This window comes from Lycorma delicatula, chromosome 8 (assembly GCF_047948215.1).
Source record: "Lycorma delicatula isolate Av1 chromosome 8, ASM4794821v1, whole genome shotgun sequence".
Lineage (NCBI taxonomy): Eukaryota > Metazoa > Arthropoda > Insecta > Hemiptera > Fulgoridae > Lycorma > Lycorma delicatula.
In genome coordinates this window covers 107,792,147-107,810,883 of record NC_134462.1, presented here as the reverse complement: position 1 = coordinate 107,810,883, position 18,737 = coordinate 107,792,147, and the positions used below count along the sequence as shown (strand labels likewise).

General features: G+C 28.3%; 1 protein-coding gene across 1 annotated transcript in view; it reads right to left on the bottom strand.

Annotated features, from left to right (window-relative positions):
* Window positions 1-667: 667 nt before the first annotated feature.
* Window positions 668-18,737, bottom strand: part of LOC142328733 (uncharacterized) — a 486,470-nt gene continuing 468,400 nt past the window's right edge. The window contains exons 5-9 of the mRNA XM_075372711.1: window positions 13,900-13,974; window positions 8,895-9,011; window positions 7,494-7,595; window positions 5,175-5,320; window positions 668-3,283 (exon numbers count right to left, since the gene is read on the bottom strand). Of these exons, the coding sequence (XP_075228826.1) occupies window positions 2,782-3,283; window positions 5,175-5,320; window positions 7,494-7,595; window positions 8,895-9,011; window positions 13,900-13,974 (942 nt within the window). The 3' untranslated portion in view covers window positions 668-2,781. The remainder of the gene's footprint in view (window positions 3,284-5,174; window positions 5,321-7,493; window positions 7,596-8,894; window positions 9,012-13,899; window positions 13,975-18,737) is intronic.

Here is an 18,737-nt window from a genome sequence, read left to right as displayed (position 1 = left end):
CATAAAGAAGGTAGAACCATAACTTCATAGATTATAAAAATAGGTTGTCACAATGAACCTTTTGATTTTTATAACTTTTAATATGGGTAATAACTTAACTGAATAAATTAAACAAAACACTACAGACTAAACAAAACAGTGCAATACAAACAATGCAATAGCAGAAAGGAGGGAATCAATAAGTTTTTTTTCATATTTGATGTTTGGCATTTTGCAATTAGACTGCAATGCCTTATGAGCTGCAACCATTGTAATATATAATGAAAATAGAATACTTCTCAGGAAAAATATTAAGTTCACAGTAGGCATTTTCATAGCAACAGTTAGCCGACTAACAGATTTATTCTGAGATCCTGCAGGCCAATCAACATTATTTCTTTAAAATCAAAAACTTAACTAACTGTAATAATTTAATGACTCTGAAATATTTATTAGCTGAATATCTAGAATCTATACACATATATTTCATAATAATTTTATACAGATATACTCCAATAACAAACTAATAATAATTTTGCTAATAAACAAAATTCGTAAAAATGATAATTATTATTATATGAATATATATGTTTAATTCATATGTTAATTTAATTTAGTTAAAATTAACTACAATTAATATACAGTTATTAGTAATAATTACTGAATACAGGAGTCTTAAATTTTAAAATGAAAGACAAGTCATTGAAATATAATGAAAGTTATTTATTAAAAATATTAAGTTGTACATTAATATCTATATCTCAATAAAAGAATGCTAAGAATGGCATTCTTTACTTTGTAAAAATAAGAAAAATGTTTTATATTATATATGAAAATGTTTCCTGCGCTTTATGAGAAAAATTTATTAAATGTAAGTAAAATTAATCAGCAATATTAACAAAACATAAAAAAGAGATTTTTAAAGCGCAAAAATAATCAAAAATTAAATGAAAGGTTTAATAAATATTCATAAAATCAACAAAGGAAGTGATCAATGTTTCAAGAGATTACAAAAAAGAAAAGAAGGAAAAATTTTAAATTTTAGAAACTCCCTGACAACAGTCTCAGGTGTAATAATTAATCAGGAGTACATATTCACTTTGTGTAGAAATTTGTTGAGAAAAATATATAGCAACACAAAATATCACAACATAAAATCTGAAGAAAGCAGAAAACAATCTCTGAACAGAGTGGCACTTTTAATTGCTATCAACAATCTTATTATATGTATATCATCACCAAAGTTTGAAAGCTCAAAAAATTTGATACCTGTCTAACCAGTTTAGTCACTCTCAAATTCTTCAGAAAGATTTATAAAAAAAATCTTGGAAAAAATTGTCAAAATTTTCAAGTCTGAGTAACAGTCAACCCGAGACTGCTGTTCAAGACATATATGCACGTCTTACATTAAAAAAATTATTGATAATTTCTTCACAAACCTCCTTAAAGACTTGTATTAAACTATATATAATGTAAAGTTACAGATTAACTAGATATATATGGATCAGTGAAACAAAATATAAATTATTGTAGGCATAACAAATATACATAAATCAACTATTAATGATAGAATCGCTACAAAAAAAGAAATTATTTCTCAGTTATAATTTTTATAAAATAAAAAGAGTAGTTATTAGAAAAATATATATAACATAAAAGTAACAATGAATAATAATCACAACCAGCATTTTAATTATTGAATGACAAAACTGTAAATCAAATTATACATAACTATATATATTAAAAAAATCAGAGATCTAGTAACTATTTTAATACCCTTTAGAAGTTATTCAAATTTCATTGCTGTAAAGATCTATCAAATACAATAGTAACTAGGGATATTATAATAATGTAGCACATCATAACAGCAGAAAAAGAATTGTATACTCTCACATAATCCTTCACAGCATTTTAAATCGTTAAAATATGCAATTCCTTTTATACAAAGAAAAGAAAATCAGCTTCTTATTCATAAAACAATGCATCAATCAATGTGATTTAGAAAATAATTATCAAATTATACTAGTACAGTACTTATGTATTTACAAACAACCTCATACTTTCCAACAATATCGACAGTTTATTTAATAACAGCAGCCAGATAGATAGATAGGTTAATGTCTGTTTTTTGTTACGTCCAAATTTGATTAAAAAATGATTAGCAATTCATATAAGTAAAAGGGAAAGAATTTATATATTTATATTGAACATTAATATAATATGAATAAATGAAAATCGTTTATGAAAATAACTTGATATAGGAAATATCTTCTGTACGTATACCAAAAAATTATACATTGTATATAGTAATACTGTATCTTGCAAATATTGTCAAACTTTTAACAAAATACAAATTTACACAACTTAAAAAAGTAAATAAACAAATATGTAAATACTGAAGAATACATACATTATACATCTACATAAGATACATCTAGATTTTTACAGGAAAAAAAAAATCACGTACAATGGTTATTTTCTGATACATACACTCTCTGTAAAAAAGAAATGCCTTGTCAAATTCTTGAAAAAAAAAAAACTGCTAATTTATTAAAAGCAAAAATATTAAAAAACTTCTGGCTAATCAAGAGACAATCATTTTTCTTTGCCTGATCTCATATGAATGTGCACGAATATAACATATTCGTTAAATTATGCGAGAGTATAAGAATTAGTTTACACCCTGTTTTACAGCTATTTAACAAATTAATGTAATATAACAAAAATTACTAATCTTATACAAAAATATATTACCAAATAACTTTGATAAATAAAATTAAAAACAAAATTTCAATTTCAGATTTAAGTAGTAGAATTGTGAGATGAAGATGATGAAGGCTGTCTTTTAGATGAGACTCTACGTATAAGTTTCCTGAAAGACGATGTCCATCTAGTAGCTCGATGCATGTGAAATGATCGTGCTGGCGTAGTTGAAGATTCGCATAACTCTGAAGAAAACCCAGAATCGGATGAAAAAGCATGAGGTGCAGAAGATGTTGTCGACGCATCGGTCTGTGGATATCTTAATTCTTCTTCATCAGCCTCACCATCGCTACTGCTAGATGTAACTTCATCGATGTATGACATATGTTGCAACGGCAAAGGAGATGGCGTACACTGGGACGGGCGAGGTGATGGCGGAGTCGGAAGTGACATCTCAGATAATCTCTCTGCTAACATATCTGTTTCAGAATATAAATGAAAATTACCAGATGTTGATGCAACCGCGTGCGTAGATCTCCCGCGTTTCCGAATCTCACCAAATGGGGCTTGAAAGCAAGAGAATAACTTTCCTCTGCTGCCACTGAAAAATTTAATAAAAAAATAATTCTTTGACTTTATGTGAATGAATTGACTACTTTCAGGACTAAAACATACTGTATATAATTATATGAATAAGAGAGAACAAATAGTGGATAATAACATCTGAATTATAGAACTGTATACAGCAATTATAAACAGTTACTGATCAAGTGATAATGATTTTTACAACTCTGACCTTATGCAACAAAGGAAAATACAATAAAATTTGTAACAACTATATACACTCTGATAAACAACTACCAATGAAGGTTAGGTTAAATTAAAAAGATGTTGAAAAGAGATTTTAGATTAGATAAGCAGGAAAATTGAAATCTAGCACTGATGTTCCCCTTAGCTAATTTTCCCCTACTTTTATGCAAAAACCTGTTCTTAGTTCATATGAACAGATAGTGAAAACTATGTTGAAAAATCTTGTAGAAGACAATAAAAAATAATAACAGTGAATACGAGATAGGGTGTGAATAAAAGGTCTATTTTTCAAGAAATTACTTACGAATGGGAGAACGAAGTATCAGAAATTAGTATTTTTTTATCTTATAAAGTATTTATTTTTCTTGTAAATAATTGCTGATAACTACACGCAAATACTGATCCTGTATCAGTAATTTCATGAATTAAACTGAGTTACATGACTGTAACGGGTAAATCATGATTTAAAAAAAATAATTACACGAAATTTCTTACAAATTTAATAGCCTACTGAAACAGAAGTAGATTTAATAGACACCTTCTGAAACAGAACTTAATTTTCTTTTAAGGTTATTTCTTACAATCTCATATTTTATTGCAATTGTCTCAATGCATGAAAGGAATTTTATTTTTCTAAAAAAAAAAATTTGAATATGTTTCGGTTTTAATCAACTTTCACAGATATTAGTGACAAAATATTAATAATAAAAAAAAAAGAATTATTATTATTAAAAAGCAATCACTAGAACAGCAGCATGTATGTAAACAAAAGCAAGAGAAAATTTATAAATTGCTATTTACTTTACATCTATCAATTACTCCTTGCTATAAAAGGAGAAATAATGTTCAAAGTTAATATTTTTCATTATAAAGAAAATGCCATTCACAGTTTCAACAGACTTGAATAAATAAAGATCAGCAGAATGACTGTTGTGTTAATGTATATTTATTGTAATTAGCGCTAATAAATTTTCATTAATATATGACAGTCCTCAACTTTCAGAGCATAAATTTTATAAGTATCTCCAAGATTACATAAAAATAAAAATCATCCGTCAAAAAGGAATCCACTACTACTCATGGTTAAAGTTCTTCACGGATGAAAAGCACAACCCAGCCTAAAATTGCTGTCATGCTACTACAGAAATACAGGAAGAATTTTTATACATAGCTTTTATCTTTGATAACACAATACAGAGAATATGAACTATAACCTTTATTTTATGTACCGTACACAGAAACCTTTTTGTTGTAAAAAATATATACTGGTATGTCCCTAAACAGATACTTCTCAGGAGTACCTTACTTTTCAATCTATGTCCTATCTTACCTTTAATAAGTCAAGAAATTTTAAAGAGTAGCGTCAACAAAAAAATAATAAAATATAAATATACCTCTAAAATTCTCATTTCAAATTTTGTAATATAGTATTAAGCCTAATGTATTTTGCAAGAAATAAAATCATTCATTCAAAAGAATAATTTTCTCATAGAAAAAAAACATCAGCAACCGGCAGTGGGTTTTGCCCACTATCAGCAAACGGTAATTTTCAGCAATTAATACTATTTCACACAGGATAAACAGAGTTTTATCCATTTATTCTAAAATATACTAAAATCAAAAACTATTTATCTTCCCTCCAAAAACTGAATGAACACATTATACAAAAATTAGACACTCACTCTGAAGCATATTCACCAAATGTTGCACGTGTATATGAACATACACTACACTTACGACGACGACACATCGCCAAATGTTTCATTCCCTTCTTTAGTTGGCTATTTAATGTGGCACTCTGTTTGGCAACTAATTTCAGATCACACACCTTTAACACAAATAAAGCAAAAAATAAAACTTTGATTCTAGATTTATCTAAATACTGGCAAAAAAAATTAATTCTATAATGATCACAACACTCAAATACGTCCTAACAATAAAAACAAAATAGAAATAGAATTAATTAGCAAACTATTATTATTAATGACGTTAATAATATCCATACACTTATAATTACAAGATCCTCACATATATATATAAAATTCAATTCTTCAGTAGTAGCATATGAATGAAAAATGCTGCCGCAAGTAACTTTGCATTGCAGACATTTTTACTTTCCAAAAAAAATTCCTTGTCTAAAACAATAACATCCTTTATTGACAACAGCATATATATATATATATATATACATAAAAAAAAAACAAATAAAAAACCCTTACCCTGTACTCAGTTAACACTAAATCTAGCACAAACAGAAGATATTAACAACAGCCATGCACAGACAACATGGAAAAAAGAACAATCATCAGTAAACATATCCAAACTTACTTTGTTTAATCAAGACAATGTACCAATTGCGATTGAGGGTAAGAATTATGGTAACTATCTTTCCCTCACCCAAAACAATTGAAATTTTAGTTTACTTCCTTTGACGTCCACAAAAGTTACATTTTTTATCACTACTGGTGCTTTTTAGGAAGGTGAAAAACATTCCCAATTTAATTGAATTACCAAGAGAACAAAATTAAAATTAAAATACAAACAAACTTAATCCATACAATTATAATTAGAAGATCCTCACATATATAAAATTCAAATAATCTGCTCAATACTAGCATATGAATGAAAAATGCTGCCATAAGTAACTTTGCAAGTCATTTTTACCTTCCAAAAAAAATTCCTTGTCTAAAACAATAACATCCTTTATTGGCAACAGCATGTATAAAAAAAAACCCCTTACCCTGTACTCAGTTAACACTAAATCTAGCACAAACAGAAAATATTAACAGCCATGCACAGACAACATGGAAAAAAGAATAATCATCAGTAAACATATCCAAACTTACTTTGTTTAATCAAGAAAATGTACCAATTGCGATTGAGAGTAAGAATTATGGTAACTATCTTTCCCTCACCCAAAACAATTGAAATTTTTTTTACTTTACTTCCTTTGACGTCCATAAAAGTTACACTTTTTATCACTTGTGGTGCTTTTTAGGAAGATGAAAAATATCCCCAATTTAATTCAATTACCAAGGGTACAAAGTTAAAAATAAAAATGTCTTATTATATCATGTACGTTAATTAAAACCATAAAAGTTTCTTATTTTAACAGAGTAAATTTTAATAATTTTCATCCAACATAAACACTGCAGGTGTTAAGGCGACAGAAGAAATATTAAATCCCTATATTAATAATACTGTAATTATTAATATTTAAAATCTAAACATATGGACACACTCGAACCTAAATTCTAGAACTTCAGAACTTACATTTACTTTATCCTAAAATTATGTGATTACACATCATAAAGAAAAGAAAATCAACTTTTTTTCACATTAAATAATGTATCAACTGCGATTGAGAATAAAAATTATAGGACCAATCATATCCTCACCCAAAACAATTGAAATTTTTATTTACTTCCTTTGACGTCCACAAAAGTTACATTTTTTATCACTAGTGGTGCTTTTTAGGAAGATCATGTTTTTATAAAGTAATTTATGTTAACTGAAATAAAAATATGTCTTTATATATTTACATAACTGCAAAAGTATATTTCTCAACAACAATACAGACATTAACAACAATTATGAGATTAAAAAATGGCACAATCTTTAACCTTGCCTTCAGTAGAAGATAAAATCTGCTTTACAGTTTAAAATAATGTATAGACTGTGACTGAGGGTAAGAATTACAGTAATTATCTCTCCCTCACCCAAAACAATTGAAATTTTATTTACTTCCTTTGACGTCCACAAAAGTTATATTTTTAATCATTTTTCAATATTTCAAATATAATAAATCTTTAATTATTTCTTTTGACAAATAAAAACTAATCATTATTGTTAAAAATAATGATAATCTCACAAAAGCAATAATAATAAGTTACAGGTGAAATCTACATTACAATCAAAAAATGTTTTATCACTGCAATTACCCGATTAAAAAACAAAAATATAAAGCTCAAATGTTATAAAAAAAAGTAATTACTACATACCTCTTTTTCTAATCCTTGCAGATTTGTATTACTCCTTCTGTAAGCACTGCGTCTGTAACTTTTCCTCTCAATATCTCTAAGAGCTTCTTTCAAACGTTCATTCTGAAACAAAAAAAACATTAACAATAAAATAAGTTATGAACAATGAATTAATAGAACTCAACTATCGCACCAACAGTATAAAAGAAAAAAAATTTAGTCATTACACATCAGAACAGGTAAGGAAGATATTTCATTTCAGATAATACATGGATAACTGCTTTAAATCTTCTACAGACTTTGCAAAATATTTGGCGGTATAATGGCAATAAATTCCAAAGTTTTTCACACCAAAGCATTATTTCTGTCAACTTTTGAAAAGAATGCACTGGTAATCAGATGAAAAGGACTCAATTACATTAAAGAGAATTAGGAGAGGGTGTTAGTATACCAAAAATTATTATAATATGAATATCTCTATTTTAAGTGATTTATTATTTTATTTAGTCAAGCTGCTGTCTCTGATCTTACCAAAAATAACTTTTATACTAGTTATTTTATATTATCTAAATCACTAATTTAAAGTTAGGGGAAAAATAATGATAATTATTAAGTAATGAGAATGTTTCATGAATAATCTCGTTTTCTATTTTTTTTTTCATCCAGGTACTTGAAGATAACAGATTAACAATAATATAGGGTAAAACGAAATGGATTTCATACCTTGATAACTAAGAAAGGATGAAGACACGTTTACATTTATTACTGAATAAGCAATTTCTACTTTGAAGAAATTATAAATCTAATCGCTAACAAAATTAGGACTTTTTCCTTATGTTTTTGCAATCATCACTCAATTGATCATTTAAGATTGGATATTCGCACACAATTTTATCAAATTTTCCTACAAGCAAACATTTTTATTTTTAAAAATGATTTCTTAAATAGCAAAAATCACTGCTAACACTAAAGTAAATCCCCAATAATTTTTTTATACTGAAATGCGAGCATGTTCTAAGCCTTTAATAATTAGCCATACGCACAGCTAAACTGCATTGTATTCAGCATATTAGTTTTTGATACTACCAAAGAACAAATAAGTTAAACACAGACAAGTAAATGTACATATAAATTAATAAAACTAATCATTAATAACAAATCAATTTCTAAACGTATAACGTAGTACTATCAGGTGCTTTAGTGGCCAACTTTGGCGACCTGAGGACAAGTACAGAAGTATCGCCTACTTTTGTACTCTACACTGTTTCGCCAACAGTGTAATGTTTAAAAATAATATTAAGTTAAACTTGCTAATAAAAATGAAAAGTTTTGTTAGATTTATCACCACCAACAACCAGGGGCAAAAACAAAAATGAAAAACAAATACTAATTTTGTAAACTGGAAAAAACTATTTATCATACCTCTCGTTCTAGTGAATCTTTTTCAGCAACAATAGCAGTTACTTGTCTCACAACGTCATTTCTTGCACGCTCTAGTCGGCGACGAGTAATTTCTGACTCTTCAGCCTGGAGTTTCAACTGAAAATAAGTAAACTGTATTGAAATTTACTGCTAATATTGCAGAGCAATAAAGACTTGCATATAATATTAATCTCATAATAAAAATTCCTCATAAACTGAATGCTTATACATCACAGTCTTTACTGCACAATTACTTTAGGAAATCTAAGTCGGGTTAAATTTAAAGTTCTGTTTCTGTAGAAGGGTCTCAAATAATACAGCAAATAATGGTAATTACTACTCTTAAGCACAGATAAAAATTAGTCGGGATGGAATACATAATATTACAAATTAAGTAGGAAGGAATTTAACGTAACGCCATCTATAATACGTAAATACTTTTCAATGAATATAAATTAAAAAATGACACATATCTTGCGATTTTGGTATAAAACAAGAAAAAATAATTTTTTAAAAAGATGATCTATTAATTGAAATTCTGTGTCAAAGATAAACGTTACCAATTTTATAATTTTAAGTAAATAAGCAGTTAGTTTTCACAATCGGGAGAACTGAAACTAAAAAATCTTAAGTAACAAAATGTACAATTTAAAAATAATTATAAAATCGTTTCCATACCTATACGGGAAACACGCATGTTGTTAAGAATCATGACGACAATGATTACATCAATTTGATATATCATCTTGTTTTGCTACGCAAGATAACTCCAAATAATAAGTCTCAGTAACAATTATGTTAATGTAACATAATTTTTCCATGGCAAACGATAAAATATACCAACTAAATTTAAACCCACAACCACAGCACACGAGGATACAGCTGCAAGTGAATCCATCTTCGGAAACGGAAATCAGAGTACCAACTGTTACATGCAATATTGTAGCGAATCTCAGAAACAAAAATAAAAACGTAATTTTAATTTCCCATTAAAATTAATATAGAAATTAACTTTAAAAAAGTAACTATATGGTGAATAATAATATATCAGTATTACATCAGTGTTCATTCGTGGTTGATAGATAAATTACCTGTATCACTATATAACTTACTTGAACATTGGTCAATTGTCGAATTAGTTTCACGTGGGTAATGTTCAAACGAAAGTTTGAAAATCTAAAATAAATTAATAGAATAAAATAAGTACTTCATTTATTAAATATTCATTAATTAATTGGAAAGAAATTGAATATTCTTACTGCATAATACCAAATAAAATATAAATTTATATGTTATCTGGTAATATATTTCTGGAACATTTTGTAGACAAAACAAAAAATACTACGATTTAATTAAATTTATCAGATTCCGAGGGTAATTTAAATAATCTCCTGAAATTTCCACTGAAATGTTACAAAATAGAAAACAGACCTTGTATTATGTGACAACAACACAAGGTATTCCTTGTATTATGTGATTAAAAAAAAAACTTTAAAAAATTAAGCAAGAACATATAAGAAGCAGATACAAGTTGTCAGGCTTAATAAAAAATTACTGGAATAAATTAGTTTTTCTTACCGAATGATGTGGTAACACTACCATAAAATTTAATGCATTAACTGTATTCTATCCACATTGGTTTTCATCTACATTTCTCATTTGTATTAGAAGACAAATAAGTTAATTTCTGATGTAATCATAAACACAATTTTTATAATAATTACATAAACTAAATAGAATTTTCAAAATACTCATAATTTTTTTCCTACTATCTCTGCATAATGGGGTTTTTCAAGGATACTTGAAAATAAAAGCTTGGGAACTAACATTCTCCTCAATCTTTAAAGAATTTATTGGGACAGGGTTTTATTCACACAATCAACAATTGTTTATGTGACTAAACCATACTTAGTGCCACATTTAAAAAAATCTCAAAAAAAGCACATAGATTACTAGGCATATGAAGAATTGAAAAGGTTTTGCTATTAATAACAGATTAAAGAATGATATGCTGTCCCCATTATTTGAAACATAAGCCACAACAATAACAATAGGCATAACCACAATTAACAAAGAAAATAGAAATATATAAAAATAGAAAATTATTCTAGATCTCCAACTCCAATTGGTAAGAATGTGTGTTATCCGACGCTATATCATTGCAAAAGATTAATAATAATATTTCCTTTAACTTTATCTTTATTACAGATTTCAACAGTTTTTTCTGTTCTGTACTATATTTCAACCTGAACACAACTATATCATTCTCTGTACACAGCTACCTGCTTTGTAAATTCCAACCTTCAACTTACTCTCTGCACATCACTATATATAATCTATCAAATCTGTTTATTTCTACAAAATTCTCTCACAATCTCTCCTCCCCACTTCATCATAAGACCACTTTATTTCAAATTTTATGGATCTAATTATTAATATCCATCTATAACACCAAATTTCAAACCCTCTATTCCGTTCTGTTCTTCCAATGTCTTTATTTCATTACCATGAAGCACTATACGCCATATAAATATTTTCAAGGATTTTTTCCTAATTCTTAGATCTCTACCAGCAATCTTTTTTATATATGAAAGTTACTCTCCTTGCTTATGCCAATCTGCTTTTGATATCTAAATTGACATCTAATTATAATAAAACTATATAAATAACAAAACCCTCACACCAATTCTGGTATTTTGTGTTCTCTTTCTTCTATCTTAATGTTTAATTCCTCAACTACTACTACATCAATTTCAATATTTAGCTCCATAAACCTTAGATTGCTGCTTTTGCTGTTTCAAGGTTTTTAAAAACAAATTTAGCAATTTTGTAATTCTGAATATGAACTCTTCTTCAGAATTTAATTTTTCATTTACTGAAGTCTTCATATGCTCTCACTGACAGTAATCCAGTGACATTACATCTGATGACCTAAGTATCCAACACAATTCTTTTAATAAATATAGTTCAGTTTATTTGTAACTTAGCTTGTAAGTTTAGAGGTATCAAGAGAAGGTTGAACACTACCAGATTCCTTTCAGGAATAAATATAAATAGATTTTGTTAGATATTACAGCTGACTGCCTTAAAAGAATTTAAACATCAGGAAGAATTTAAACATTAAGTATTATCTACAAATTAAGATCAGAAGAATTATATCAAACCAAAGAGAGATTAAATTATTGACAACGTAAACAAATAAACGAAATGATGATCAACTCCAACTTAAGGAGAATATTGTCTGACAATATCAAAGGAGTAATGAACTAAAAAATAATAATTTTTTGCAATTTATTTAAGATCAGGCATGTATGCCTTAGTGTATATGTTGTTGTTGTGAGGGTCTATTTTTAAGTCTCCCTGTACTTAACTTTAACATAAAAAGACCTAACTTAAATGACTTTAACAGGCTAATTTTAAACAGAAATTCCAGAATAATTAAATAAAATTAAACACAAATTAAACTAGTATATCCAAAAATAATACAATTCTAAATTATAATTTTCAATTAATATTAAATAATCAGATGTTTCACCAAATCTATTACATGTACATAAATATAATGATGCTTAAATTACATACACAAATTTTTAAAAGTACATAAAATTTTACTTCACTAATAACTTGTAATTTTTTTCATTTTTTTTTTTTTTACTCATTAATGAATTATTTATTGTAAAACTAATTTACAACCATGAGTTAATAATTAATAAATCAATATATTTAAATTTAAAAAAAGAAAAAATAATTTTTTTTTTTTTAATGTTAAAAAAAAATAATTTGTTTTTTTTTTAATGTTAAAAAAAAAGGAGATAATGTCTGATTCAAACCAATGTGCCTTTCTTGTAAGAACCAAGTATTTCATTAATTAAAATTTTATTTGGATATAACTCTGGAACCAATGAAAAAAAGTACAACTTGTGATATCATTGAAAAGCTAGCTCTCCAATGAGGTCTTTTACTGCAGTTAAAAAATTATGGGCAAAATAAGGATATTTTGGGCTTTTCTGAACACTTATGGTTCAGTCAATTGCAATCAAAAGGGGAGATGCACAACTAGATATTACAAGAGTCCTAAATCTAAAATTTCAACATCCTACGGCTAATCTCTTTTTTGAGTTACGTACAGATGTCATGCCGAAACTAGTCAAAATGGATTCAGAGATGGTCAAAATGGATATGTCCATTGAAATCTGAAAACTGAAATTTTTCACGATCACAATATTTCCTTTAGTTTGTACAAGAAAGAAAAAAAGATGTAATCGATATAGTCTAGCCATACTGTATACAGATATCATTCAAACCCAATTTTGTGTTCTGCCCACATATATTTAAGATAAATCATCAAATGATTTTGGCAAAATATAATAATTTAAGCAGAGAGAAATAGAGGTGAATGTTAGAATTTAATGTTTGAATTTTATAGAAAACATGAATCATGTAAAACTTATTATTGTTAAAAAAAAGGGTGTATATATATTTTTCAATTAAAATGTACCTAAGATGACAAATCATCTAACTATCAGGTGATACAGATAATTACCACCTTATTCAGTCCAAAGCCTATAATGGATAATTCTTACTATATAAATTATCATCAGTATTGTACCACAGGGTTGCTTCTTCATGTTACTAATCTACGAAAGAACTTTCCACTTTATAATTATTATACTGATTAGTGGATTCATATGACACTATGGGGATGTTCAGACATCTTTCTTGAATTGATGCATACAATTATAACTTATTCATGTAATAAGTGTATTTGCAGATTGTTACATCCATGATTTGCAGGCAAGGATGTTTTAACTAGAAGCTAGAAATGAAACTGTAGTTGGCGACAGTACTAAAAAGATGTTGGCATTTAAATGTAATCAGACAAGCCAGGCTACTTAAGCCTCTGCACTATAATTAGGGATTAAGCTTCTGCACTATAATGCTAACCACAGATTCTAGTAAAACTGTAGTTATTATAAATAATACAATAATAAGAAGTCATACTTACTTGTCTATAAGCTTCATTTTTCTCTCTTTCCAGTTTATCCTTCCATTCACCCATCCTTTCTTTTTCTTCCCTTATCTGAAAAAGAAACACTAATCATAAAAAATGATAAAAGTACCAAGATGTAATAACATTTACCACTTATAAATGTAGAAAGCTCATAATACCCAACTCTGTAATTTTTATACCCATCCTTAAACTTTTCATATGTTAGTGCACTAGTTCCTTTGGAGTGCTGGGATATAGATGGAGCATGATACAAATAATTTTTTTTTTTGTGTGCAAATGCACAAAAAATCAGGAATTCATTAGAATTCCTGATTTTTGTTTCCTTGAGTGATCCATTTCAAGGATTTTTTATTTATTTTTTTCTAAGGAAATATTTCATAAGAATTTGTTAATAAAATTATCACACCTTTTAACAGTCTAGTCAATATCATTCAAAGTCTCTATGTAATTGTTTACAAATTCAGTCTTGTTAATTTTAAATAAATCACATTTCCAAAAATAAATTTCATTTATTTTTGTCTTACTATTAAAATAGATTTGCTACATTCCTCCAGGTTTTAAAGTAAAAATAAGAGGATAAAATTTTTCTTTTATTTTAGCTTCAACTTTTTTTTTTAGAAACAAAAATGTGAAGACTTGGAACTAAATTTCTTTTTAAGTTTAAAGTTGCTACATTAATAATTAAACTAATTACAGAATTATAAATAGTACAAAATGATATTTTTTCATAATGTAGGAGAATATGTCCCCAATAAGTCCACTTTCTTCTTTTTTTCTTAATGTTTGCTATATTGCTTTTCAGTATATGCTTTAGAAGAATGGTTCTGCAAAAAAATTATTTCTCTATTTTAATATCAAAAAAATTATGATTTTTAGACTTGAAATATTTAACTTGTTTCAATCATTAATACTTAAATTGCTGAATGAAAATCATTTGTACAAGCTAGCCCTAAAGATACTAACTCAAAACTGTAGCATATAGATATAATTTTTCTTCACATATCTTTCTTCTAATTAATTACACAAGAACTCATATTATAATAAAGAAATAATACACTCTTCGCAATAACAATCCTACAGAAAGCAATAGGAAACGATTAATATAGAAGTTAATAATGTAATATACCTAATTTATTTTGACAAAAGTACTTGTACTAATAAAGGCAAAACCAAAATAACATAATATATCCATTAGGATTAACTATACTGCAATGTGAAAAAAGACCCGAAAAAAAGCACAGATATATAAAATGAGGTTTTAATTAATGGTAAAGGAAAGGTAGATGTGTAGACATGCGGAAAAACTAATTAATGAAGCCCCAAAAAAATTCAAATCATAGGAAGATATTGTGGACAAGTGAAATGGACAGATAATTTCTTCAACTGTACCACTGACAACAAGATAAGAACAGAAAAAATTACAGTCATAAGAAAAAGATAAAGAGAAAGTAATAGATAGAGATGTCAGAATGACATGTAAAGAAGAAAGGAATAATTAATATGGGATACATACAAAGAAAAGAGATACAAAAAGAAAGAATAAAGAGAAGTAAATTAAAAAAAAAAAAACATTTTGACTCAGAAATAATTGAAATATGAACAGTTATATTTTACAAAAAGTAGATAAAACTTTTAGTTCACATAACTAGAGTACCAGAATTTAAATGGTAACATTAATTTAATTAATTTATATGCACAAAAATCACAACCAAAATAAAATGTTATATGTGAATTTTCTCACAATTTTTAAAATTAATTACCACATAACTAAACTAATTACTAATTAATAATAAAATCTATTACCACTCATTAGTTGAAATGGAAAAAAAAAAACAATAAACTTACATAATATATTAATAAACAGGTTATTAATAATTAACCCAATGAAAAGTTCACTTACTATTAACCCATTATGTAATATTTCAAATGAAACATAAATTTTGTTACCATTCACCTGCTTTATGTAATAACAAACAAACGTACATTATCATTACATATCACAACTGACATTTTTAAATGGCAAGTCATGAATAATAAGCCATACTTAAAAACAGAATAGCTAACTATTCTCAACCACAAAAGCAATCATATATTGGTCTTATTATAAGAAATGAGAGTGAAGCGGTTTTCCATCCTATTCTTCACTGAGCAAAAAATATTGCCGAAATCATCATGCCCATACCCATTAAAATTCAACCCTACAAATGACACCTATATTCTCATCATCACATGGACTGCATGAATAGCAAACATCATTACTCTAAGAAAAAAATTCTTCCTGCTGCCTCTCATACCTTAGGGATATTACATGTGTTATAGTGAAAATAGTGAACAAATTTGATAATACCAGGGCAGTCCAGAAAGTAACTTACATTTGTGCCTAGTATGGAGATAGGTGGTGATAAAGCCACCATCTTGGTTTTAAAACGTTTCTACACTCAGTACGCATCAAGCTTTCGTAGCATGTGGACTGTGATTTTTCTACTTTGCTCGTTGTGAATTATTGAAATGTGCACTTCAATAGAAAATCCTGCGAGTTGTGAGGTGCATTCAGCGATTAGGTTTTTACTGGCAAAAAATCTCAAACCAATTGAAATTCATTGGCAATTTTGTGAGGTATATGGAGATGGAATAATGAGTGATGGTGGAGTGAGGCAGTGGTACATTCAGTTTAAAAATGGCTGCACCAATGTTCATGATGAGGACCGCAGTGGTCGACCTAGCCTTGAGACTGATGAACTGACAATGAAAATCAACAATAAAATTCGTGAAAACTGCCGCATTATGATTAGAGAACTCTCACTTCATTTCCCCCAAATTTCACGAAGTTTACTGCATGAAATTGTCCAGGAAGCTTAGTTATCATAAGATTTGTGCAAGATGGGTGCCAAAAATCTAAGGTGCAGATTTCTACATAGAAGGAATTGAAAAGTTTATGCGTCGTTATAATAAGTGCCTCGATTTAAATGGTGACTATGTAGAAAAATAGTTTAAAATTATCCCTTTCAAATGTATATAACAAAATTTCTTTTTTTATTTGGTTGGTTTTTTATTTCAAAATGTAAGTTACTTTTGGATAGCTGTCGTCTTTTACCATGTTCAAATACAATAACCAATATTCCAGCAAAATAGTTATCAAATAACTATCTATAAAGTTGTTTTCATCCATTCTGACAGAAGAGTGATTGTAAACAAGCTGAATGTTTGCATAGAGAAAGATGGGGGATCAGCAGAATAAGATGTAATAAACAAAAACTGTAATTTTTGCATAGGATCTCAAAGATGAGTGTGTATTTAACAATCTAAGTATGGAAGTTAGGCGAACTGGGATTCTGGATGATACAATTCCTGACCGGCCATGGGGTCTATCGTTCATACCTGTGTGGACGAAGAAGAGCTGAAGACCACTTTTGCCCCAACTGTCAAGAGTTAGACACGCCTAAACGGGTGATATTCCAGTACCCGCGGTGGGACGAGGAACACCGCGACTGTACTGCCGTAACTGGACAACTCGAGGTGGGGACCATCGTTGGAACGATGTTACGAAGTTCGGTGGACTTCGACACTGTGACGGGATTTGTGTCGGGAATACTGCAACTGAAATATTGGGAAACTAGATGGTGAGGGGCAGCTCCGTACGAAACTGCCGTTCGCCCGTGCTTACACGGGTGGACGGTGGTAATGAAGTGCGGGGACTCTCGAGCCACTAAGTTAAAAGACTAAGTCCCGGCGGTGCCGTCCCTCCGGGGAAGCACAAAAGACCGAATCCCGGTTGCTGAGTGACGGAGGCTGGGAACGGCATAGCCGGGCCTGGCGTTTCCCTCGTCTGGCGACTAGAGGTAAAGGCACCTCCCGGAACCGTCTTCATGCAAAAAAAAGTATGCATTTATCAACAATGAGAATCAGTTTATAACTTACTATTTTCCAAATGGCTAAAATAATTTCCTAAAACGCTTCTAGAGATATTTTAAGTGTTGATGGAAGGCTATATGAAATAAAGCAGTAAAAGAAACCGTAATTCAGATTCAAGAATATGAATAATCTTCTTATTTATTTTAAATTAAGACTGACAGAAATTGTTGTTTTAGTAACAAATTGAAGTTGCAATTTAAATTTTCAGATTACAAGTTATAAATTTTTGTTGTTCTTAAAGGTTGACTTCTAGTTGTGGAAATTTTATGAAGTGATTTTTTCATCACTGTAAACATCCTACCTGTCAATAAGATGTTTACATTAAAACTTATTGGCGTATAAGTTTTCATATAATCATATAAAGAAAATCTGACTATAAATAAATAATTATTACAGTTCTGATATATATATAGGTCTAAAGCAATTACATATATTTTACAGTTTACTGATCTTATTCATTTCATACATAATTTCTAAACATTTAAAATTTTTATTGCAAACTGTTTGTACCAAATAGAATTTGATATATCTAATTTTATACATTCCCCTACTGAATAAAAGCAGAGTTTTATAAAGTGCACGTTTTATGCTAGAATTTATTGTCCTGTCCAAGTTTTTCTTCCACCTGCGATTCATTTAGCACCAAGGAATACCAGAAACAGCAATCACAATTTTATTCTTTTGAATAAATATTCAATTATAAGGGTGGCCAAAAGAGTTTGTAATAAGGCACATCAGACAGGGAAATTTAACACTAGGCCTATCCTCTTTGCAACATTATGCCACAGTTTTCACTTACCGGAACCGAAAAATAAAAATAAATCATAATTCTTTATATATAAAGATAGATTATTTTTAAAGTTTAGAATTAATTCTTTTTTTTATATTATATGATATATACTGCATTTTTGCTCATAACA